The sequence below is a fragment of the Saccopteryx leptura genome, chromosome 4 (assembly GCF_036850995.1).
Source record: "Saccopteryx leptura isolate mSacLep1 chromosome 4, mSacLep1_pri_phased_curated, whole genome shotgun sequence".
NCBI classification, from domain to species: domain Eukaryota; kingdom Metazoa; phylum Chordata; class Mammalia; order Chiroptera; family Emballonuridae; genus Saccopteryx; species Saccopteryx leptura.
Genome location: NC_089506.1, coordinates 110,439,864 through 110,466,204, shown reverse-complemented (window position 1 = coordinate 110,466,204; position 26,341 = coordinate 110,439,864). Strand labels below are relative to the sequence as shown.

Here is a 26,341-nt window from a genome sequence, read left to right as displayed (position 1 = left end):
ATTATTAACATCAGACTGGTTGACAAACCGGTGGCTAAAAACCACTGCATGACTGATTAAAATCCTGAGCAGTTTGGGACACAGAGTGAGGATAACCACAGGGTCTATACCTTTATATAAATAACATCAGGGTGGCTAACTTTCATGGACTGGCACCGATTTGTGGTCCAGCAGTGGAAACTACTGCAATAAATGACGGATTAAAAAGTTCTGACCAGCCCTGGCTGGCTGGCTCAGCATCGGTAGAGCATCGGCCCAGCGTGTGGATGTCCTGGGTTCGATTCCCAGTCAGGACACAAAGGAGAAGCCCATCTGCTTCTCCACCCTTCCCCTCTCACTTCTCTCTCTCTCTCTCTCTCTCTCTTCTCCTCCCATCCTGCAGCCATGGCTCGATTAGAGCAACTTGGCCCCAGGTGCTGAAGACGGCTCCACGGCCTCTGTCTCAGGTGCTAAAAAAATGGATCCAGTTGCATCGGTGTAAGGGCCCCAGATGAGCAAAGCATCACCCCCTAGCAGGCTTGCCGGGCAGATCCTGGTCAGGCTGCATGTGGAAGTCTGTCTCTGTTCATCTCTCTTAAAAAAAAAAAAAAAAAAAAAAAAGTTCTATTTTGGGCTATAAAGTGAGGATAACTATAAATATCTTTAAACTAATGAAATATTATCATTAAGTAAATAAATAGCAGTGTATTATTTTAAAATGTACCTGAATTGAAATAATACTAGCTTTATACATGTGCATTAAGTAGTTCTACTTACATGTCTCTCATATTACTCACAAAACCATACTAAGGTAGACTGGAACTATTTTTTTTTTAAGATTTTATTTATTGATTTTATGGCAGGGGGTGAGAAGTATCAACTCCTAGTTGCATGTGCCTTGACCGAGCAAGCCCAGGGTTTCCAACTGGGAACTTCAACATTACAGGTCTATGCTCTATCCACTGTGCTACCACAGTTCAGGCGGATTATTTTAATACATGAAAAAACTGACACTCAGAGATGTTGAGGGACTTGACCAATATCAAACAGTCAGTAGGTGACCTAGCTAGATTTGAAACTAGTGTGTTCACAGTGCTTTAAAATCTCTTTTTAAAAATTATAGTTGACCCTTGACCAACACAAGCTTTAACTGTATGGGCCCACTTATATGCAAATTTTTCCCAATAAATATATTATACTACTGTAAGTATATTTTCTCTTCCTTATGGTTTTCTTAATAATATTTTTTTTCTCTAGCTTACTTTGTTTTGGGAATACAGTAAATAATACATGTAACATACTAAATATGTGTTAATTAATTGTTGATGTTACCAGTATTGCTTCTGGTCAACAAGTAGTAAGTTTTTGTAGAGTCAAAAGTCATATTCAAATTTTTTACTGCTTTGTGGAGGGGTGATGGTGCCCCTGACCACCAGGTTGGTCAGTAGTCAACGATATAGAATGCTGCTGCAATTCTGCAAATTATTATTCACTTCTATATTTCCTGGGTACCTCACGGAGTTGCTCCACAAGTTCTTTTTCTTCTCTCATTTGTTCCATTTTCCTCCGAATTGTAAACTGTGGGTCTATAGATTCCAAATTTCTCTGAGGTCTTAGAAACACTGTAACAGAAAGGGGGGAAAAGCCTTTATGGAGTTTCTAGTATAGGTTGTCAAAACACTATTCATATTTAAATTAAGCAAATGGGTTTTCTTATTTATCCAAAATAATTCATTTACCACTCACAAAAACAATGGTAGAAGTGTGACTTCACATGAAAGCGTGATTTAAATATTCTAAAGAAGATTGTATTTTATAATTATACTGGGTTGTATGGACTACCGGAAACTGTCGTTTTTAATGACAATAAACTAAATCCAGGGAAGAGCCTGGGTCACCCTTGGAACCAGTCCAGGCCATCTCTCTGAAAGATGTCTCCTTTATCCATTAACTCTCCTTTCTCCATGAACTCTTCCCTCTCATTTTTCCAATGCCTTCATTCTAAGTTTTCATTCACACTCGAGGTTTTGCAGTCTATTCATTCAACTCAGAGAAATCTGTTTCAAATGAGAAGTCTCTATTTAAGAGAAGCACAGGGTAATGTTTTGTTGGCTAACACTCCCATACACTTGGGTTAATAACTAAGTATTGTTCCACAGGCTCACACAGTTGGGTGTGGAACAGAAAAATTCTGCTTCTCTTGGGTCACTGACAGCGTATCCAAAAAGTTAGTTCTTTTGAGATGAGCAACTTTTTCAGAAAAGTTGGCAAGATCAGAGGAAGATCATCCTTGGCTTCAGATCCTTAAAATTACAACCTCCAAGAATAGCACCTAACGGCGGTGCTCCCTCCGAAAGTAGTTAAGCATCTGGCTACAGAAAAGAGCTATGCTCCAAAGCTCAGAAGGATAGCATCCTTGAAAGACTAATAAAGAGGGTACAACATACTCTACACATAGCAGAGTGACTAGAGCAAGAGTGTGTATCAGGATACAAAGAGTTTTATTAGGATACAAAAGCCCTGGGCAGATTTAAAGTTGAATTCTTTTCTCACTTGAGATTTTTATCCTATTAAGACAAGCTCACAAGAGGGGCAAAGAGCTGGCGAGAGCCGCATCTGGCTCCCATCAGACTATCTGTGTGTGTGTGTGGGGGGGGGGGGGGGGGTCAGCAAACCCTTCAGGGAAGTCTGGGCAGAGAACTCCAATTTTAAAAATCAAAACGAGGTAGAAGTTTGCATTAGCATTATGCAATTCTAGTAATCTCATCCACCATAATGAAATAATGTAGAACAAGGTTATGCAACTTTTATTATGACAAACGTTTCCTATGGGCCACTTTAAGAGCTATTTTCAATTTATTAGTATTTTTTAGGTTAAATATGGTTGACAAATACACTTCAAATAAAAAAACCTCGAGTCCACTCCATCAAATCTATGATTCCATGCTCACTTAACCCTGTCATTTTAATCTCAAATTGTATCTCTGGACCAAACCATCTTAAAAAATGACTTGCATTATACTTCTCATGTCTCATTATTTTCTTTATAAATCAGTTCTAAAATATTTGAATCAGGATTCTGATGCTCTATGGAAAACTGAAAATTGCCACATCTTAGTAAACCCTTGAGTTAAGAGTTAAAGGAGAAAGGAGAAGATGCCTTCCGGAACCCTGGAGAGAAGTGAGCCTGGGCTCGAACCTCCGCCTCAGGACACCCAGGGAGGCCGGGGCAAAGAGACCCAAAGGCACGTCAACAAAGGGCTGTCACCAAGGCCCATGAAAACCTACCTCGCAGGAAGTGAGACAATTATTTCAAAAACAAAGGCAAGACCACCAAAGGAAGAAGGGCAGAGTAACCCAGCAGGGAGAAATAAATGAGTTCACAGAGCCAAGGAAAATGAAGGAAAGTCTGATGAAGTAGGAAGCATCGAAGAAATCGTAAATGCATTAAACCTGCCATACACCACACTGAGTCCACCGAAAAACGTGCAACCATGTAAACACAGCAACTGGAAGGGATACATATTAAAATGTAGAATCTAGAAATAATGCACTCCCCCTAAGAAAAGTCAAATTTACCAAGAAAAAAAAAAAGCCAAGGAATGCAGAGAGAATTGAATAATATACAAACTAGCCAGCAGGTGGCGCCCCAACACTGTTTAAACAAATCTAATGTTTGGAGCAGGGGTCCAGTTCACCGTCCCTCAGACCGTTGGAGGGCCGGACTATAAAAAAAACTATGAACAAATCCCTATGCACACTGCACATATCTTATTTTAAAGTAAAAAAAACAAAACGGGAACAAATACAATATTTAAAATAACAAACAAGTAAATTTAAATCAACAAACTGACCAGTATTTCAATGGGAACTATGCTCCTCCACTGACCACCTATGAAAGAGGTGCCCCTTCCAGAAGTGCGGCGGGGGCCAGATAAATGGCCTCAGGGGGCCGCATGTGGCCCGTGGACCGTAGTTTGGGGACCCCTGGTTTGGAGAATTTATTTTCCTTTGCCTTTTTTTTTTTTCTGGGAGCAATCTTACATAATATTGTGTTTAATATTTTCAATATATTTCTATTGGCAGGTTTTACTCTGAATATGAAGCTATCAGGAAGTCAAACTACCGTGAGCTTCTGTTTAATAGCCCACAATTCAAGTATCTTCGCCCTACGAGAGCCTCGTGTGAGATAATGAGATATTCAGTGGTTTTAATTTCCTGGCATCACTGTTGCTTTTCATTTTAAATTCCTGTGCATCTTAATACTAAATGCACGCTTGGGTGTTTGCTTTATGATGTTAATTAATCACAAAATTTTAAAACCTGTTTGAATTTTGTTTTAAATAAACATTTCAAATGTACATAAAATTATTGGAAGCCATGACTATACTACTACTAGTTTTTGAAATAGATTAATTATTGTGGAATATATGAGAATTTAAAACAAAGTCTTTAGGCTTGACCGGTAGTGGTGCAGTGGACAGAGCGTCAAACTGGGAGGCTGAGGTCCCAGATTCGAAACCTCAAGGTTGCCGGCTCCAGCGTGGACTCCATCGATATGATCCCATGGTCACTGGCTTGAGCAATGGGTCACTGGCTCAGTTGGAGCCCCCAGTCAAGGCAGGTATGAGAATCAATCAATGAACAACTAAAGTGTCACAACTATGAGTTGATGCTTCTCATCTCCCTCCCTTCCTGTCTCTCTCTTTTGCTAAAAAAATAAAATAAAACAAATCTGCAGAATGCGTAAATATTGTACTTGCTTATATTTCTGGGGCTGTTTGACAGAATAACTTGAATTGGGAAGATTCTGATAGCTATGATTATATTACTCAGTTTTTCATTCTGTTTTGTTTTGTTTTTCTTTCATGTTATATTTAAATAACAAACACAATGACCAAATTGATCTATGGAAGAATTATTCTGGTTTTCCTTAACTTCATATCACTAAATTTTTAAAAGTCACTTACTTAAATTCAGGGTAATAAAAGTTTAACTTGAGGCTACAAGACAATAGTGAGAACCACATTATTAGTATCTGTTATGCAAATCAAATGCCGCCCTAGTGGTTTAAGTATAAAGAAGATGAAAAAGAGCCTGCCTGACCTGTGGTGGCCCAGTGGATGGAGCTTCGACCCGGAACGTTGAGGTCGCCTGTTTGAAACCCCAGGTGTGCCCGGTCAGAGCACATACAAGAAGCAATCAATCAAAAACTAAAATGAATCAACTGTGAGTTGATGCTTCTCTTTTTCTCTCTCTCTCCCGCTAAAATCAATAAATAAAAATGTTAAAAAAAAGAAGAGTGGCAAAATAGCAGAGTGAGTGTGTGTACGAGTGTGTGTGTGTGTGTGTGTGTGTGCACGCAACTACACGTCTAAGGGGTAAGGCAGGGACAGGGAGGTAGGTGATTTAAGATGCAAAAAGAGTAAGTCCTGCTTAACTGTTCAATTACTACCTGCCAAATAACATTCAAAGAAGGAAAAGATGGTTTGCTCACATTTGTAATTATTCAGCAGAAGAAACACAAATGTGCAAAGATCTTTCCTGCAAAGATCCTGCAGGAAATGGTGAATATGCTTGTGAAGACTATCAACTTCATCTTTGCAGATACAGGTCACAGTCCACTGATGTCTCCACTACCGCTCTCTCCTCCTTCACTCCTCCTCATCCGCATCCTGGATCTGACAGTGGCCCCTCTCCTGCAAACGTGCACTACTCTTTACCTGTGTCCCCCTCCTGGTGCGCATCGTTTTCTATTTTACTGTATAAATCCGTTTCTCTCCATCACGGCTCTGTAACGGTGTGGGTCTGCTTCCAACTTGTACCTCTACCCCTGGCCTCACAAAGCAGTTTTTGTTAAATGAATAAATGCAAAGAAGTGTTTCAAAAAGTCCCTCATTCAGAGAGCACTCTATTTGGAGGGTATCTTTAATGAGGTTATCTTAGCCTGATAATGTCAGCTGAATTTTCATTCCATGAAAAATTTCCTAAAACTTAAGTGTTCAGATCTGAATGAATTTGAATCTGAAATAAACAATCCATGAAAGCAGAGATCTCTGTGTTTTTCAGAGTTGTATCCATAGTAATAAGCATCATGCCTATTACATGGTAGACACCAATAAATGTTTAAGGATGTGAACAAGAAACCATTTCTCTAATGATTGTAGGTGATACTTACTTACTACCACAAAATGTACTCGTCATATAAAAATTATCAGTCTGTATTACCTTCATTACCTAAATTTAACTTTAGAGATTTCTTCTCTTTGGGCACATGAGATTTTGAAACTTAGCTCTCAATTTCTTCTTGGAAGTTAAGGACCGGGACTGGCTGTAATGTTTAAGATAAACAAACTTGAGGGCAGCAATATGGTGGCTTTGAAAAATATCACAAGCTCTAAATCTAAGCTAATATGAGTTAGAAATCTGATTAGTGCATTACTTTATTCCCATCTAGTGCCTTAAAATGAATTAGACACATTCTCTGTCCTCAAGATGCTCAAACTTGCTCTCTATGATGTTGGGGAATTTACTTACCCCAGTGGCTTTCACCTATGTAGCCATCTTAAAGATTAGTAAAAATTAATCAATATGTAGACTCCATGTGACACCAAATAAATTAGCATCTGTGCGTGTGGGGCACAGCCAGCTGTACTTCTCAAATGCTCAGATGATTCTAATATGAATCCCAGGCTACAAACCACTGAAACACTTCTCACAGCCTCGATTCCTCCTTTTTGTATTAAGTACAAGATTACGGTAAAAATATTCAAGAAAATGCCTGCAAACTGACCCAAGATGGATACATTCATTCATTCATTTATTCCCCCATGATAATTTAAAGATTAACTTTAAGTAGGTATAAATTAGCACCCACCAATTCATTGCAAATGAAAAAGGGCAAATGATTCAAAAGCAGATCAGAACAGTTTTAACCTCAAACCAAAGGGAAAAGGAAAGAGACTCAGGGGCCAAAAGAGAAAAAGCAGAAGCCAAGTTTCAAGGTAAGAGCAACTTGAAGTGACGCTGCCCCATCCTGTCCCAGTGACGGACAGACCTACAGACACACATCCACATCCTCGCCCCTCTATCTTAGGAAACGGAAATTTGGAGATTGTGTGAATCCAAACTGCCATTTCTTATTTTCATTTTTTGGAGAATGCATTTTAGAGAAAATAGATTTTCATGTGGGATATATCTGGTGTGAAATACTGAAAAGCAATACTTATAGCTTTAAATAAATGGGGAATTGTAATGTCAATCAAGACAATGAAGAAGGTACAAAAATGCTTACTTTACCAAAAATGTAACTAAATAATATAAATGAAAGGCAAGTAACATTATGCTAGGTTGAACTGGTAATAAGATGCCATTTACAGTATTTGTAAAAGTTGAGGTAGTTGCAGATTAGATAATGAAGAAAAAACGATGTGATAATACCAAGAGAAGTCACTGAATAGGATCTCCTACTTGAGAGGACCAGCAGGAACATCACAAAAAGTAGCCTGTATTCTTCTTGCAACATTAGCCTACATACTTGTAGACCTATATAACAAATGCAGCTTCATTAATTCTAAATATGTACTGGAAAATATATCCATATCAGAAGGCAAAGTTTGGCACAAAGAGAACAAAGATGCATATAATATATTAGACCTGGGGACTGTATAAATATTTGTAAAAATTTCTGTAAAGAAAAGCACCTGTTGCCCAAGACGTATTACCGGCAAACTGCACTTAGGAACAAATGACAGCCATCAAATATCGGACGAGACTAAGCCACACAAACGTTGAATACGATCCCTTCACAATTACTGTGGCACAGCGTAAGCGCTACATGTGAGTCCCTGAAATTTCCACTCATACTAAAAATACCAAGAAAGTATTGCAAAGTTATTTTATTTTAAGAAATATTTCCGCATGATTATTTTCTATGAATTCTTAGGATTGTTAATAAAAAAGGATTGTCTTTTTTTATTAGGATTGTCTGCCTTAGCAACTTGCACAGCGAGTCTTCAAGAAGCAGCTATAGAATGAATGTAGATATGGCAGACAGGAGCCCTGGGCATGGTCCCACCTCCATGTCTACCTAACAGTGTGACTCGACCTGTCACCTCACCTTTCTGGTTTTAAGTTGGCTCATCTACTAGATAGATACCCTACTATTACACAAGATGTCTAGACCTTTCCCAGCTGAACCACAACAACAATACAAAAAAAGTCCTTTGGTTTCAGATATCACTCCTAAGGAAATACCCAATCACACATAAATCTTTCCTTCTAGGCTTTATCTCCTTTAAACAAATCAGACCAACAAAGAGCCAAGTTTTTTTGAACAACAAAAATGCCTCTCTCCCCCGTACTGTTTTTAAATTTTTAAGTAAAGGAGCAGTTTATCAAAAAAGTTTCCATTTGGCCCTCCTTAACTTCCAGAATTTAAAATAGAATAATATAAAGAGGTACTTTTGTTGTTGTTTAATCATACTTCTTTTCAGTTAAAAAATTTAGAAATATATGAAATAAAATTCTTTTTATAATTAACCTATAATAAGAAATACAGATCCTTCCACATAAGAAAACTGGAAAAGTATTTTTGGTTGAATTCTGACCAGAAACCACAGCAAATGTTTTAAATGTATATTTCCTACATACTCCATATAACACACCGAGATGGGAAAAAGGATCCACTTAACGTTCCTCTCATCACTGTATACCTTGAAGTAAAATGTTTAAAATATGAACTAATTTACACTAGAATAGAAACTCAACTATGTGGTATGTAGCTGTAACTAACTGTATTTCTTTTATTTTCATTTCTTAAGCTATTTAAAATATTTAATGACATGAAGAGATATCAACATTAATCCCAGCGAAGTGTCCTCAATTTCACTTGTGCATTTGATTCTCAGGTCAAGTTACTATTCTTGAATATTATATAAATGAACTGACACTCAAAAAGGTAGAAGGTATCAAAAGTCAAAATGTGCAAGTAATTTGCAAAACCGAGAGAGAGAGAGAGAAAGGTGAGTGGTTTCTTTTCATTTTTTAGAAATTTCACAATGTCAGCATTATTCTCAGCACATCACTCTAAGATCAGCACTGCACATCTTAATTATTTTTAAAACTTTATACATAGAAATTTTACCTGAAACCTATGTATGTACTCTTATTGATCAATGTCACCCCGTTAAATTTAATTTTTTAAATAATTAAAAAAAACAGATCTCATACAGTAAGCATAGATAATAAAAGATCAAACTCTAGAAGCATTTAGTTCAGATGCAGGAGCAAGCAGAGATTACCCAAATATGCAAACCCCAGATTCTTATAAATAAGCAAACAAGCCAAAAAACTTGAGCAGAAACAAAAAATAGAGAAGAAATTTCTGTAAAGTTCTCCCCAAATTCAGAATATTCAAATAATGAAAAGCAAGTCTGGCAAACCGCTCCAGAGCAATACGCATGCACTCTCCTGAACTTCGCTTTCCAGGGTTACTCGTCATTTAATAGCTCATATCGGGCATGCAAGTGAATACAGCTCTACCTTCAGCTACCACAGAAATCAATGTTCAGTCCATTAATTGGCTTATTCATAAGCACAGTGAAGAAAAGGTACAAAGCCACCTACCATTGTCACTGTCTCCTTCAGATGGAACACTGTAGCTAGAGTTGTCCCATGTTTGTGCCTGTGTAAGTTTGTTGAAGGAGATAGGAAGAGTGAGGGCTGGGTCTGCAGGAGAGCGAGTGAGCCGGGCCACGTATATAGTTGCGCAAGGACCAGGAAAAACCCAAGGGGCCGCAGCATTTCACAAATGGCATAAAGATTGTATGGAAATGGAGCGAGTTTCATATTATGGGATTTTATTTCAAATGTATAATACAGGGAAAGAATGAAAGATGGCGCATGGAATAAAAAGAATGATAAAAACTTAGTGTTAGTACTTATCAATCATACACTTTGCATGCAGTTAATACAGTTCATCTTAACAGTTCCACAAGCCCACAGACCTCGAGTACTCATGAATCATGTCAGCAAAAAGAATAACCAACTGATTATAGAGAAAAGGCAAAAGACCTACCAGATATCTTTGCCAAAGACCTAAATAGCTAAGTCTTAGCAAATATGACTCATACAAAAAATTTGGTTACACAGCCCAAGCTTAATGTATGTAAGCTATCTCTATTATTTAACAATAAAGCTATTATAAAATCAGTGTTTACTACTGTGAATTTTTTCCCCAAGGCAATGTAGTTTCTCTTTAAAGACATCTAAGTCTACTGGCATGCTTGTTTCTAGGCAAATCCAGTCTATCTGCTCAACGTGACATACACACGTCGATACTGTTGTCAATATTTGTTAGTATAAAAACAATTTGGACATTAGTAGAGTTTTTCTTACAACAAACCTAATTAACCAATCCATGTCAATCAACTTCAAGCACTTCTGAGTTGGTCATTTATGAAATGGTAACATTTTTCACACTAAATATCCATATACTAATTATATGATCAGGAAACACCTGTATGAGCTATAACTAGGAAATGTTATTCAATTGTAAAGCAGGGCCAGTAAAATAAATGGACATTGTTCTAGGAATAAATATTTGGGTAGATACAGTCATTTTTCTTTGGAGAAAAAAAATGTTTCTTTTAAAGCAAACTATCAGTCTACTTTAAGAATCTAAGTTCTTATTCCAAGTTGCTGATTTGAACAGTCTGTTTTTACTTATAACACAGATACCAAATAAATCCATATAATGAACTTTAAAAGAAAAATTAGTTGGCTTTTAAAAGTTCCAAAGCTACTCAATGAAAAAGAATTTCTATCTTTTTAAATTATATCATTTCCAATTAAGATTACTATAGATATTATTTTCTAGAAAATGTGAACAATGCATACTGTAATATTTTTAAATTATTGAAAAATTCTAATACATAATACTTCATAATAAAAAATACTTCATAATAAAATAGTTTTATAAAGTTCTAAAATCCACTTGATGTTGTGAAGATAAATCAGTGCTATTTACAGTAACCAAACACCACAGAGCTTTCAACAAGTAGGACAACTTCCATATGAGTTAGTCAGCATTACAGGACTGGAAGCTTGGAGAGGAAATTGTCTTTTTCTACTATTCAAAATAAATACCCCACTGATTTTCACCAGTAGGAAGAAACTGAAACAGTGTAACAGCTCAAGTACAATGTTGATAAACTGACTGAGTTCTGACTCCATACAAGTAATAAGAAAGTCACTGAGACCAGTGGTCCCCAACATTTTTTGGGCCACGGACCGGTTTAATGCCAGAAAATATTTTCACGGACTGGCCTTTAGGGTGGGACGGATAAATGTATCACGTGACTGAGACAAGTGTCAAGAGTGAGTCTTAGACAGATGTAACAGAGGGAATCTGGTCATTTTTTAAAAATAAAACATGGTTCAGACTTAAATATAAATAAAACGGAAATAATGTAAGTTATTTATTCTTTCTCTGCGGACCGGTACCAAATGGCCCACGGACCAGTACCGGTCTATGGCCCGGGGGTTGGGGACCACTGACTGAGACAACTTTACAAGCAAATTGCAAAAATGCACGTTCAAAAAAAAATAGTATTTTTTAAAGATCTATTCACATTTTGACTTGATCAATTAGAAAATATTTATTTTAAAATTGCGTAAAACTGCTTCTAAGGATTAGGAGGAAGTCTGTAGCCTAACATGAGGTCTCCAGTGTGTAGCAACAGCTCTCCTGATGGGCTGTCACTAAAGGCACAAACGCCGTGCGCTGAGTGACCACTGTCCTTCCAGCACACACCTGACACCACAGAAATGAAGGCCAGCCTAGTTCTGGCCACATATGCTCAGTTCCAAAATTGAAAAGGCCAGCCATTTGAACTTATTTCATAATAAAGCGAACACCAATCTATAAAACACCTACTAACAACCTTTGCCATGCCCCAGCATTTTCTCAAACAGCTCTGCCTGTTACAGCTCATTCAAAATGCTAGGAAACCATTACATCTGACCACAGAGTAGTCATCAATCAACTTGCTTTAAAAAAATCCTTTGTAAATGATTATCTTTGGTTTTTTTTTTCTATGAGTACCCTTTTTCAAAACATGAACATGTATAACTTCTACTGTGGCCAAAATGCTTTACTGGAAAACCCAATGATATCTAAGTTCTTTACTAGCTTTTGCTTAAAAGTGCCTGAGTCCATTTTTTGCACTTAGTTAAAAGCACTAGTAGTGAGTGTATATACAAAAGACCTAAGAATCAAAAATGTATAAACAAAGAAGGACCTAGAAGAAGGCAGATAGTGCCAGAATTTTAAGTACTTGGAGAAACCAGAAGAACCAAAATTTTCTACACATAGTCCTTCTGTTTAAAATCAATAGTGATGCCATGGCGGGATAGCTCAGTTGGTTAGTTGTCCTGATACACAAAGGTTGCTGGTTCGATTCCCAGTCAGGGCATATACAGAAAGAGATGAATGTTTCTGTCTTGCTCCCTCTCTCTCCCCATTCTTGACTCTCTAAAATCAATAAATAAAAAATTTTAAATATAAAATAGAATCAAGTTATTCTACACAGTGTTATAATTTATATTGGTGGATGTACTAACAAGAAATGAAAAGAAAGTAGGCAATGTAAGCAAAAAGGTTCTTAAAAAAAAAAAATTCTGGCCAGTCATGTGAGCCTTGGAATGATCAGTCACTCTGTTATGTAAGTAAACACACAGACCTCACCAAGGCTCAGAAGGCCAGTGATGGATGTCATAGAAAGAAGTCACCTCACCCTCCCAGAGGTTTCTCCTAACTAAACTAATCAGGAACCAGGAACCATAGGGGCAAAGGGCTAACAATTTTATCTTCCTTGGGTTAAAAAAAACTCAATAGATTATAATAGAATATTTCCTCCCACTTATATGCCCCATTACCTTTATCCTCTTTGCTCTGATTCTAAAGGAAGTAAAATAATCTATTACTGATAACACAAACTAACAACTGGATCACCGAAAACAAGGCTCTAAACTGTGGCCTTCCCAAGCTGCAGCCAGGTTAGGACGCCAGGACTCAGACTCACTGAAGTGAACAAGGCTGCATCCATTTAGAAGGCCAAAGAGAAACCATGGGTTGTTTACAAGTGTAAGCATATCGAGGCTTTAACTTACCTGATCGAGGCTTCAGGCCAAACGGGGCTGTACTGTTGGTGGTAGGAGAGATTGCAGGGGAGTTCTCTCTAATCTGTGAGGTCACAAGGAAAGGAAATTTTGTAAAACACTGAAGCAGAACCATAAATGCTTGCTTCTCTATGCTCAAGGAGTTTGATAAAGCTGCTACTTTTTGCATGTGCTGCTGTGTAGTGGAGTCCTGGCTAAACAATATAATAATCAATGCAACTTCACATTGCAGGTGCTTTAAGTGGGCATCATCAACAGAATGTCATTTTGGGGAAGATCCATTCAATTTTTTTATTGGCTCATTATAAAAATATTTTACAATCCTGTGAAACCAGCGATCCTTTTCTGCTCCAGAACAGATATGTGCACGCACACACTCACATCTTTCTCATAAGTGAACAAACAAACCTCATCTGAACAGACCTCATCTACAGGGAAACCACACACTGAACCATTTATGCATAACAAGATATTCTATATGTTGCCTATTTGAACTATTTTCACTATAAAGATGGACCCATATTTTGTTTGCAAAACATATCTTCTAAAATTAATCTTATTTATGCACAGAGCCAGATATGGCTCAGATAGCTAATGAGAGAGACTCATGCAGAGAATCTGGAATACAATTACCACATTAAATCATAACAGTCTTAGACTATGTATTTTTATAAAAGATATGCAAATTTAGGCTTCAAAGAATACCTCAACTTTTTATTAATATCCAGGAAACTTACCTCATTTGGCGAATATTCACTCCCATTACTCTGTGATGCTAGGTCATTTTGCACCTTAAAGAAGAAAAAAAAGAACAGTGTGTTTCATTGGGCTGTAAAATTACCAAGGCAAGACCTGTCTTTCTTACTTTCATCATACTCGTGGCACAGAAGCACACGATGAATATACAATGAATTAATTAATTAGTGTGTTAAGTCGCTAAGCAGGTTATCCTTTCATTTTCTAAAACCATGCAGCTATAGTCACAGAAAAATACATCTAAAAACCATATAAACTAAGCAAAGGGATTCCCAGAGCAAAGAGGTCAGCCCAAACCACCTGTGAAGGTAGGCCACCTGCTGCTCCCAGCCCCATTTTAACTACGGGCTTTTAGAAATGGTTCAGGAAGTCATTCTCCAAATACACAGCCTCACGGGGAGCTTTCCTGGATCTTGGATTACCTGGCAAAATCTTCTGCTATCAATTCAACGTCAGTTTGCTCTGACAACAAACGCTTATGTTACCCAGATCTACCTTCTTTAAATGGTAGTCAAAAACCCCACTGATGAACCTTAATAAAAAATTTGGTGATGGTCAATAAAAACATCTCGTACATACTACACTAAATTAGTATACATTTAAGATTGTTAAAAAGTGCTATTAAAAATACTCCTAAATTTTACAAATCCAAGGAAAAAACGTCTTTTTTTAGAATAAAATGTTATTAATTTCCCTACCCAATTCAATGGCTCTGTGAGAACCACTAATAAGTAACTTCAGGTTTGGTTCTCTACATAAGCAACTTCCTCCTCTATTTTTTCCTGTTATCTCCCATTCCGCATTATGTATATGAGAATGTAATTTGCAATTCTTTCCTGAATGGATGCCAATGCTATCCAAACTAGATATGGATAACTAAAGTGTGTTCATGGTGAAATAATGTGATGCGCTTCCAATTACAAACCACTGCATGATTTTAGGCTCGCCTGTATAACTGGGTACAATCCACTCCTCACTGTCCTAACTCTACCATAGCCATGCTACCGTTCTCAGCACAACTTCCTGGACGAACTGAAATCCAACTGCCTCCCCCACCCCCGAACACCCCTGTTCTACTTACTTCCCTCTCTTTAAACTCTCTCTCCCTTCCCCCATCTCCCAGAGAACCTAAAACACTCAGGATTACAAACCATCTTATATTCTTCTGTAAAGCCAGCGGCCAGGGCTACCATCAGAGCAGCCCGGCCCATGCAGGTTCGCATTGGATTCAGACAGTCGGTAAAGAAACAACGGAGCCACAAACTGGTGGGCCATAGTCTTTAATCCTAGCTTGCACCCGGCAGGCAAGTAAAAACACACACTGGGCTCCAAAACCCACTCACATTCAGTGCTCACAAAGCCACTGACTTATCCGAGTTTCCTAGAATCAAAGGTTTCTAGCTCACCAGACTTATTCTCCTCAGTTCCCCATCTCCTTCCTTATCCCAGATACAAACTCTGCACAAATTGGCTTCTCACTCAACACTCCGCCATCTTGGCTGCTTCTCCTGGCCACATGGCCTCTTTCTGCTCTCTGCTCTGCTCCCTCTACTCTCTCATGCTAATCATCCCAGGAACCAAGAGAGCAAGCTCCTGTTCTGCCCCTATTTTATAGTGTAGATTCAAAACCAATATTCAAAATAGGGAAGTCTCTAATACAAAGTCACTTCTCTGAGGCATGATTGGATTGTACTGCCCCACATCAAAAAGGGTGGGAAAGGCTTAATCCCAAAACCAAGCCCCAGGCTACAACAATCCTGTCTGCCCCCAACACACATTAATATCACCTGGGCAACGGCCTCCACGTGGGCAGCGTTATCTTTTACAAAGTGAGCATGATACATTTTATCTGCCCAACATCTTCTCTCAATTTTTTCAATATCTATGTCTTCTTTCCTCCACAATTCTTAACATTACTTAAAAGTGAGGACAGCTTCATATCCTTCATAGAGCAGTCCTTGGCAACAAAAAGCAAGTCTGAATCCAGCACAAGTATTCAACAAATACTAATTCATTCAAGATTGCGCTAAAGATACTGCTTTATTCCTAAATGAGATGAAAGAGAGAATATAAAAATAGCCAAGTCATGAATGAAGATCCCATTTAAGGTCTACAGAATCATTAGCACTGGCTAATCCATTATTCTCTTTTCTTTTTATTCCTCCCTGTGACTTCCTTTCCACCAGAGCCAGCTGCAGTCCCTTCCCTTTATATTTTTTTTTTTTTAAGATTTTATTTATTCATTACAGAGAGGAAAGAGAGAGAGAGAGAGAGAGAGAGAGAGAGAGAGAGAGGGAAGGGGGGAGGAGCAGGAAGCATCAACTCCCATATGTGCCTTGACTAGGCAAGCCAGGGTTTTGAACTGGCAACCTCAGCGTTTCTAGGTTGACGCTTTATCCACTGCGCCACCACAGGTCAGGCTAGTCCCCTCCCTTTTTAAAATCATGGAGATATGTCTTTCACAGACAGAGAACTGCTCTAGAAAGGGAAGAAAATGAGTAACAATTTCTTTTCTTTTTTTTTTGTATTTTTCTGAAGCTGGAAACGGAGAGGCAGTCAGACAGACTCCTGCATGCGCCCGACCAGGATCCACCTGGCATGCCCACCAGGGGGCAATGCTCTGCCCATCCGGGGCGTCGCTCTGTCGCGACCAGAGCCACTCTAGTGCCTGGGGCAGAGGCCAAGGAGCCATCCCCAGCGCCTGGGCCATCTTTGCTCCAATGGAGCCTTGGCTGCGGGAGGGGAAGAGAGAGACAGAGAGGAAGGAGAGGGCGAGGGGTGGAGAAGCAGATGGGCGCTTCTCCTGTGTGCCCTGGCCGGGAATCGAACCCGGGACTTCCGCACGCCAGGCCGACACTCTACCACTGAGCCAACCAGCCAGGGCCAACAATTTCTTATATTAAATGATTCCTCATATAACCAAAAATAATAAAAATAAAAAAACTATTAACACTGACATTGTAAATCAGAGATGGAGTAGAGATAGTCTTTTTGGGAGGTTTTCTGTCTTCCTGGTACTCCTGAAATCATGTACACAGGTGGGCGTTTGTGTCACTAGAGTCAAAAGTGGACCTGCAACAGGACAATGACATGCACCTCTTCACTGACTGCTCACTGGTTGCAAGGAAAAAATTGAATAGGAATTATCCAGTGAAGTCACCTCGACTGGGTGATCAAATTAACATCATCTATGAGGCCCAGATGGACAGTGTGCCCCCCCCAAATGAAGAACACATCACTTGTGCAGTATCCACTAAAAATGCAGAACTTCAATCTAATTATGAAGAAATATGAGAGAATTTTGTTCCACAAAGTAAGGAGCATCCCATTTAAAAGGGGGGGGGGGCTTTATTCTCTAAAATTTCAAGGTCAGAAGAAGCAAAGAAAGATTCTAGAGATGTTCAACTACCTGCTTCTTGGCTGGATCCTACGCTGGAGGGGAACAAATCTCTATGAATGACATTAGATCAACTTAAATGTTTGGAATATGAATGGCAGACTAAATATTTCATCCATGTAAATTTATAAAGTCGATAACTGTGATTATGTAAGACAAAAATCACTCTTCTTAGAAAACATACGCTGAAATGTTTAAGGATAAGGGACTGCCCTGGCCGGTTGGCTCAGCGGTAGAGCATCGGCCTGGCGTGTGGGGAACCCGGGTTCGATTCTCAGCCAGGGCACATAGGAGAAGCGCCCATTTGCTTCTCCACCACCCCCCCTTCCTCTCTGTCTCTCTTGTCCCCTCCCGCAGCCAAGGCTCCATTGGAGCAAAGATGGCCCGGGCGCTGGGGATGGTTCCTTGGCCTCTGCCTCAGGCGCTAGAGTGGCTCTGGTCGCAGCTGAGCGACGCCCCGGAGGGGCAGAGCATCGCCCCCTGGTGGGCAGAGCGTCGCCCCTGGTGGGCGTGCCGGGTGGATCCCGGTCGGGCGCATGTGGGAGTCTGTCTGACTGTCTCTCCCCGTTTCCAGCTTCAGAAAAAATACAAAAAAAAAAAAAAAAAAAGATAAGGGACTATGATGTATGAAACTTACCCTCAAGGTTTTAGAAAAAGAACTATAGGTGTGTTAACAAAGAAACAGAGAGTAAGTAACACCATCAATGGGGTAAAAATGTTAATTTAATCACAGGTAAAGCTGGGTATAAGGGTGTAAGTTTTTGTACCTTTTGTAGACTCTTGTAATTTTTCCCCAAAACTTTTATAAGGTTAAAATTATTTTCAAGGCCCTGGACAGTTGGCTCAGCCGTAGAGCATCGGCCCAGGGTGTGGAAGTCCCGGGTTCAATTCCCAGCCAGGGCACACAGGAGAAGTGCCCATCTGCTTCTCCACCCTTCCCCCTCTCCTTCCTCTCTGTCTCTCTCTTTCCCTCCAGCATCCAAGGCTCCACTGGAGCAAAGTTGGCCTAGGCGCTGAGGACGGCTCTATGGCTTCCACCTCAGGCGCTAGAATGGCTCCAGTTGCAAGGGAGCAACCCCCAGATGGGCAGAGCATCACCCCCGGGCTTGCCTAGTGGATCCCAGTCAAGCGCATGCAGGAGTCTGTCTCTCTGCTTCCCTGCTTTCTTATTTCAGAAAAACAAATTATTTCCAAGTAAACAGCTTTTAACAATTTTTATTTTATTTTTAAAGACTATTTTTTAGAGAGAGAAAAAGCACACATGTGCATGAGAAAGAGAGAGACAGAGAGAGAGAGAGAAGGGGGTAGGAGCTAGAAGCATCAACTCCCATATGTACCTTGACCCAGCAAGCCCAGGGTTTTGAACCAGTGACCTCAGTGTTCCAGGCAAATGCTCTTATCCACTGCACCACCACAGGTCTAAACAGCTTTTAAAAAAGGGTGGGACTGTACAGAATCACAAGTAGCATGTCCCAAAAGGAGCCCGAAGAACCAGGCCCAGGGCAGCTTCAAGTCAAAGACTTCCTGATGTTCCACCACTGGGTGATTCTGCGAAGCCTCCACCCAGGAGAAGGTGGTGGGCTGACGCTGCCTAAGGACCACACCAATAATATTGAGTAATATAGTGGAGCAACAGTATCAACTACTGTTTCGGTGCTCTGGGCTGTGAGACCAATCCCAATCTACAGAAAATGAAGCTGATGTTTAGAGAGGTTGCCCATAGTCACTCAGTCAGCAAGTCTTTGAGATGTAACTGAAACAATGTTATTCCAAGTCCCTGCACTTAACAATGAAACCACATGCTCTAGGAAAGTGGCTTTTTCAAATGCAGTTTTTTCCCCTTACTTTAACATACTTAGATAGTCAACGGTGTGAAACTGCTTTACTATAGAATATGTTCAGACACCTCAGAGGATGTATATCTGCTTGTACTGTAATTAGCCATCCTAAACCCACTCACTGAGAAGGGACTAAACAGATTGTAACCTGTTCCGCGCTCAAGTCACCAGCCCGAACCCACCTCTCTGTGAGTTTCTTTGAGACGTTCCAGGCTCATCTCTAGTTTCATGTCGTAACTGCTTTACACAGCACCCAATTCCACCCAATGTCACTCTAAGGTTTAGTCCGCAATCATCCCCACCATTAGTTATACCCTTTTACTCCTCCTAGGCATTTCCCACATCACTTGTTCTTGCTTTTCCAGTCTTTTGTAGTTTATCTGCATCTGGCCAGTTCATACATAGGCTTCTTTCGTGGCTGTAAAGCAGGCACGGCCAACATACAGCCCGCATAATGAGTTTATGCAGCCCGTGATTAAATTTTTAATATTCTCCACTACTTTAAAATCTCAGCTACTCAGAAGCATATGCGTCTTTGATTATTGGAAATCGAGATATTTAAGAAGATAGTGATACGCGGAAAAGAATTATACTTGTGACTAATCTAGGGTTAACTTCCAATAATTGGTCAAATGGATTCGCAATACCTCTCTATTTTTTAAAAAAATTCCATTATAAAGATTTACAACTTTTGTACTCGTCTGTACTCGATATGAACTGTTTGGCGTTTGGCAGCGATGTGAAACCCACATTCTTTTAGGCAGAGTTTGCCAGTGTGCACTCAACGTCAAACAATTCGTTATCTTTGTGATCAAGTGTGCTGAATCAAGTGGCATTGTAGCATAGACAATAGCTGCAGTTGATAACTGAAAACGTGTCCAGGCTGTTTGTAAAATGAAATAATTGTTTTATTTGCGATATAACCCCTTCAAGCTCATTCTATTAATTAAATATTGTTTTGATGGATTGCGATACAGTTTGGATATTTATATGGTATGTAATTATATTTTCATTAAAATATATTTTTGTTAAAATAATATTGTATATTAAAATTTTTTCACTCACTTACATTTATTCATAAACAAATTACATAATAAAATTTTGTTTACTTAAACAAATCATTTTTGTATTTAACATTTTTTAATTTTAATATTTCATCTGGCCCGTGAAAAGAAGTTCTTTCTAATCTGGCCCGGAGACAAAAACTGTTGGCCACGCCTGCTCTAAAGTCTGCAGTAAGTGGTCCTACCTCCAGTTTCTGACACTGAGCAGGATCCCTGTGGATCTTAGTCACTATGACCTGACTGAGCAAGACCATCTGACACAAAAATATTCAGAGAATTTAATGAAAATAGCCAACTCTTATCTTTAATGGGAAGTGAAGTACTGTATAATAGATAAACCAGAAAACAAAAGAAGGTACAAGTATAAAACATTTGGAAAACAGATCTTGAACAAAATTGAATATGGGTCTAAGGAATGTTCTACCCCCTGGTAACTCTATAGAAAGAACATGGTGGGCACTACTCTGACAGAATATGCATTCAGCTCTGCTTATCCCAAGAGGAGCCTTACCTCACCCACTGGAGATGTCTCCAGCTGGATTTGACCACTGTAGCAGGAACAAGGGGAAAAAAGATACAAAGTAGAATTTAAAGCATTCATATTTTAATGCAAAAAGAAGAAACATTCAGTTTTTAAAAGGTCAACATACTTTAGTGTGGAATCTTGAAATTCTAAGGTTTCTGCTGATTCTTTAGGATAGAAGTTTACAACATGTCTCTCTGTAATATCTGTGCTTAATCTAAAGAGTAGAAAAAAAAGATGTTAGCAAATGTACTAAACTCGTAATAAATCCTACTGCTTTCGTCATACTTAGTTTAAAATTTTAATATATTAGGCCCTGGCCGGTTGGCTCAGCGGTAGAGCGTCGGCCTAGCGTGCGGAGGACCCGGGTTCGATTCCCGGCCAGGGCACACAGGAGAAGCGCCCATTTGCTTCTCCACCCCTCCGCCGCACTTTCCTCTCTGTCTCTCTCTTCCCCTCCCGCAGCCAAGGCTCCATTGGAGCAGAGATGGCCCGGGCGCTGGGGATGGCTCTGTGGCCTCTGCCCCAGGCGCTAGAGTGGCTCTGGTCGCAATATGGCGACGCCCAGGATGGGCAGAGCATCGCCCCCTGGTGGGCAGAGCGCCGCCCCATGGTGGGCGTGCCGGGTGGATCCCGGTCGGGCGCATGCGGGAGTCTGTCTGACTGTCTCTCCCCGTTTCCAGCTTCAGAAAAATGAAAAAAAAAAAAAAAAAAAAAAAAAAAAAATTTTAATATATTAAAAAAATATATATATCATTAGGATTGAATAATGAGGTTTATGGTAGAAATTTCAAACTAAATGGTATTTTCTCATTGTGTACCAAATTTAATAAAGTTTTAATATAATTTCTGATAATTGATATGGAAATTCAAGTTATTTGCAATGTAATAGTAATTTCTGATAGTCATAATATTCATAGGTAGCACACAACACATTTTATTCTAGAACTTGATAAATTTATAGAAACAAGCAAAAACTTTAAGGATACTATATTATGATATATGTACCAAGGGTCCTTTTCTTTAAAAGGAAGATCACTCTGATATACACTAATACCCTCATTTAAAAAAAAGGAAATATTCATGAGCAATTTGAGATGCATTTCTATTTTTTAAAAAGTCTCAGTTTCTGAATTTCTGCAACTTTAAAACCAGAAATTTCTATAAATTATATAAAACTTACAAAGCTATCTTATAAGGCAGGAATGAGTTCATAATATATATATATATACACACATATATATATATACACACATATATATATACACACACACACATATATATATAATAAATATTTAAATAAAGGGTTTCTATATTTTTTAGACCACAACTACATACTACTAGGATGCCCTCCGGAACAGTTTTGCCAATTTACCTTTCCACTAATAGTTTATATATCATTTCAAATACAACCCTAAAAGCTAAGTACTTATAACACACACACACACACACACACACACACACACACACACACACTCTTTTATCCCCGTTTCCTACCGTCTCACTAACTACCCTGGTTTAGGATATGAACTCAGCTCTCTAAAAAACATGTCTTAATTAGGCACTTAATAAAAAGCTAGGCCTGAAGCAAAGATTAAAGAGAATTAACACGAAGAATCCTATTTTTAAACTGTCATTACGTCCCAGTACATATAATAAAATAAAGTTTCAGCCCCTGAAAGCAGTGTTGGAAGTCCTCCCCTGCAGTACTCCAAACGCCCCCGGTCATCCTCAGTGCTGGCCGCACAGCAGAGCACTGGTATGACTGTCGCGGAGCGGAAATGGCCAGACTACAGTCCTGCACGTAAGGTCAGGGCACCTGTTTCCAGTTCCACAAGAGAAGCCTGGAGCACAGATGAGGTGGCAATCATTCCATCTGCCTGAGATGTTCGAAGCCTACTCTATTCTCTTTGACCTATATTCCTTTGCTCAAGCTTTTAATTCAGTCAGGATTTGCTTTCTCCTTGAAGTTGCTAGTTATTAAAAGTTAATATCCACACATGCAGGAAGGCTAGCCTAGCCACCTCCCTTTTCCATCTGGGCTCACATATTTTATATATGCAGCCATATTTTATCCATCTTTAAGTATGCGTGTCAAAATTATAATTATAAATAACTCCTCAAGGTAATATCCATTCATTACAGTTTCAGTTCTTAGAAGGAAGAGCTGTAACTTATGCATCCTCATATCCCCCAAGATGCAGAGGGCAGACCTTCGCATGCTCTAAGTACTCAATTAATGTCTGCAAAATCAAAATGCTTTCCAATTGAGCTAAAGATTTTAGTCATCCTCAACCTGCCCCACTTTTTCGGGGCCAGACAATACCACTGCTGTACGCTTACGAACCACCTGTGCATATATTCCCAGAGCCCAGAGAGACTGGGGGTGTAACCTCCATGTTCATCACATTAGAAGACCACATCATCGTCACAGTTAAATTGCCAGGAACCCTGAAGAACTGACCAAGGAGAAGCTTGGGATCTATTTCTCTAATGATTTGTTATTACCTGATACCAGGTATCCATCCTGTCTTACTGAACAATGGGAATTTCATTATCCTTAAGTAAGCAATCAGAAAAATGAATCTTCTACATATGTAGTTCCTGTTATTGACAATGGCCAAGTCAATAAAAAATTACCTTGTAACCCAAATCCTTAGAAATATATTATTTAGTTGATATATCTGCCATCATCAAATAAATATGGTAATATCTGATATAATAATTCTTCCCTTTTTGGAAAAATCTTCCTTGTAATTCTATAAATCAGGGATTTAAACTTGAAGCAACATAAAATAGCATATTTTACCATATTTCTGTTTTCTAAGAATTGTACCAAAAAATTCCATATGAATTTCAAGAAGAGTGAATAAATTTAATTAAAGGGTGGAGAAAGGAGGAATAGTCTCGATCCCTCCAGAAGTTTGACTCTTACTTATGGGTCTCAGGAAAGCAGGCAGTTTAAATGACTTCTTTGTTAGTGGTTCAACGGAGCCCATACTGTGTATATAATAAACATTTTTATAAAGTGAGATAATGTGCTCAATGAATTAGTATGTGTTATTTACACACAAAGCCTGGGAAGAAGTAAGAGGTGCATACCTGTTAGGACCTTGCAGCAAATCTACTGCTTCTCGCAGCTGTTCAATCATCGCCACAGCCACGTCCTGGTCTTTAGATGAACTCACTCTGCAGCATGAAACCAAGCATGAGAACGGAAATAATCACAGATCGTGACTATCATCTAGGTCTGTAAGAGCAGAATTACAAAAACCCATCTAACCTAGAAAACAATGGTTTTGAAAACAGTGACAATATAATGAAGACCTGTGCGTACCCTGCAGGATAGGCTGGTCGCTAGAATGTAGTGGGAAGAGCTCACAGCTAGAGCAAGCCCAGCTCTGCTCTAAAGCAACTCACACAAAGTCTCAACACCCTTCCACTCAGTCTGCAGAATCCCAACAATGGACCCGCTGGGGGGTTTTCACACTGCTTTCCTGAGCCCTAGGGGGATCCATGGTGGGGGGGGGGTGCCTCAGCTAGGCGGGTCTGCACTGCTTCTAGACCTCCTTATTCCAGTTCAACCTGTGTGGTTCAGTTTTATAGCTCTCATACAAGCTTTCATATAATATGGGATTTCACTGCGGGATAGCGTTCCCAATCTAATTCTTACATGCACCAAAATCATCTAAGGCACTTAAAAAAAAGCCATGCCTAATAGTGCCTAGTAGATCTAACTAGGCCTTGGGCATTTTAAAGTGGATGGATGACCGAGATTTACAGGCAAGATTGCAAACAATAGATGTAAGATTAAGAAAGGGGTTTTCAAAGCTTTGACAGTTCAACAAACTCTCTATTAATTCTGTAAATCCATAATCAAGTTAGGCCTCCTTAGCTTCACAGAAATATATCCAATGAATGCTGGTAATACTGGATAGTGATTTGAAAGGGAACTTTTCAATGTTTTTAAAGGGCAAGAGAGATTTGGAGGACCTAAAGATTTGGAGTAGGCAGACGCACAGACTCCCAGCTCACACCACTGAACTGGATTACAAACTAATTTATGAACAATCAGCATGAAAAACCAACTCTGGACTACAAGAATAGCTCTCAAAAACCAAGGAGCAAGGAAGAAGCCACAACAAACCTGGTAGGGAGTGCCTGAATCTCCCTTGCTTACAGAAATGGGGGGGGGGGGGTTTTTTGAGGCTGAGAGCCCAGAAGGGCTCTCACTCCAAGGAAAAGAGCAGAAAATACTGCTCACAGCCACTTGTCTAGCAACCAGGAAATAAGGTGTGTTGAAAGGGCCGGCTTGTCTTCCAAAAAGAAAGGGGAGAGAGACAGACGGTGAGGGGCAGAGGAATGCAGGGGACGACCTGAGAAGCTGACTCATCCAGTGCTGGAGGCGGCCATAGCTGGGAGGGGCTGATCCTTCCACAAAACAACAGACTGAACTGCTTCCAGGTCATAGATCTCCAGACATCTCTCCAGCTCCAATCAACGCAACAAGACACAGCTGAAAACAAGAAGTGGGGAGGAGGGGCAATAACTCAGGTCTCCATGGAGATCTGAGATACACCTCCCCTCTACTGAAGCTGAGAAAACACCCTGCCCCCAGAGAGAGTAACTAGCAGAAGAGGCCTTCAGAGTCTCAGGTTACAGCCACAGTATTCCTGGATACAGTTTCAAATAAGCCCCTGCTGAGATCAGTAAACAAGACTATCACCTGTTAAGAAAACAAACAAATCAAGACTTCAAAGCGGCCCAAATCTGAAAGTGGATTACAAATAATAGCTGATGCCAACCCAAGAAGACCTAGAAATAAAACAATTGAAAACTGGAGGCAGACAACACCAAGCCTAGACTCAACCAGCTATATAAACAAAACACCCAAACGCACAGACATAATGAGAAGACAGTGAAGTGCAATCCAAATGAAACCACAAGAGAAACATCCAGGAAATGAACTGAGTGATATGGAAATAACCAAACTTCCGGATGTGGAGTTCAAAATAATGATTGTAAGGATGCTTAGGGATCTTAGAACAACAATGGATGGTCATTACAAACACCTAAATAAATAGCAAGTATGAAAAAGGATATTGAAATATTAAAAAAGAATCAGAAGGAAATGACAAATACAATATCAGAAATGAAGACCACAATGGAAGAAATTAAAAACAGGATGGATGGAGCTGAGGATCGAATCAGCGAGTTGGACGACAAATGGAATGAAGGCATGAAAGCAGAGAAGAAAAAAGAAAAGAGACTCAAAGAGTCTGAGGAAACTCTAAGAGAGCTCTGTGACAACATGAAGAGAAATAACATCCGCATCAGAGGGATTCCTGAAGAAGAAGAGAAAGAACAAGGGATAGAGACTTTTTTCAATCATATCATAGCTAAAAACTTCCCTAAATTAATGTAGGAGAAACTCTCACAAGTTCAAGAAGCACAGAGGACTCCATTAAAGAGAAACCCAAAGAAACCTACACCAAGACACATTATAATCAAAATACCAAAATATGTGATACAGAGAAAATATTAAAAGCTACTAGAGAAAAAAAGGCTATTACCCACAAAAGAGCCCCCATAAGGATGACAT

General features: G+C 39.4%; 1 protein-coding gene across 4 annotated transcripts in view; it reads right to left on the bottom strand.

Annotated features, from left to right (window-relative positions):
- LRCH1 (leucine rich repeats and calponin homology domain containing 1) overlaps nt 1–26,341 on the bottom strand; it is a 216,840-nt gene that overhangs the window by 26,769 nt on the left and 163,730 nt on the right. For 2 of the 4 annotated variants that reach the window (XM_066380987.1, XM_066380988.1), the window contains exons 11-17: nt 23,842–23,928; nt 20,867–20,956; nt 20,728–20,764; nt 13,899–13,952; nt 13,153–13,225; nt 9,607–9,708; nt 1,492–1,601 (exon numbers count right to left, since the gene is read on the bottom strand). In XM_066380987.1, coding sequence (XP_066237084.1) covers nt 1,492–1,601; nt 9,607–9,708; nt 13,153–13,225; nt 13,899–13,952; nt 20,728–20,764; nt 20,867–20,956; nt 23,842–23,928 — 553 coding nt within the window. The remainder of the gene's footprint in view (nt 1–1,491; nt 1,602–9,606; nt 9,709–13,152; nt 13,226–13,898; nt 13,953–20,727; nt 20,765–20,866; nt 20,957–23,841; nt 23,929–26,341) is intronic. The other 2 variants (XM_066380990.1, XM_066380991.1) reach the window with 1 other exon arrangement.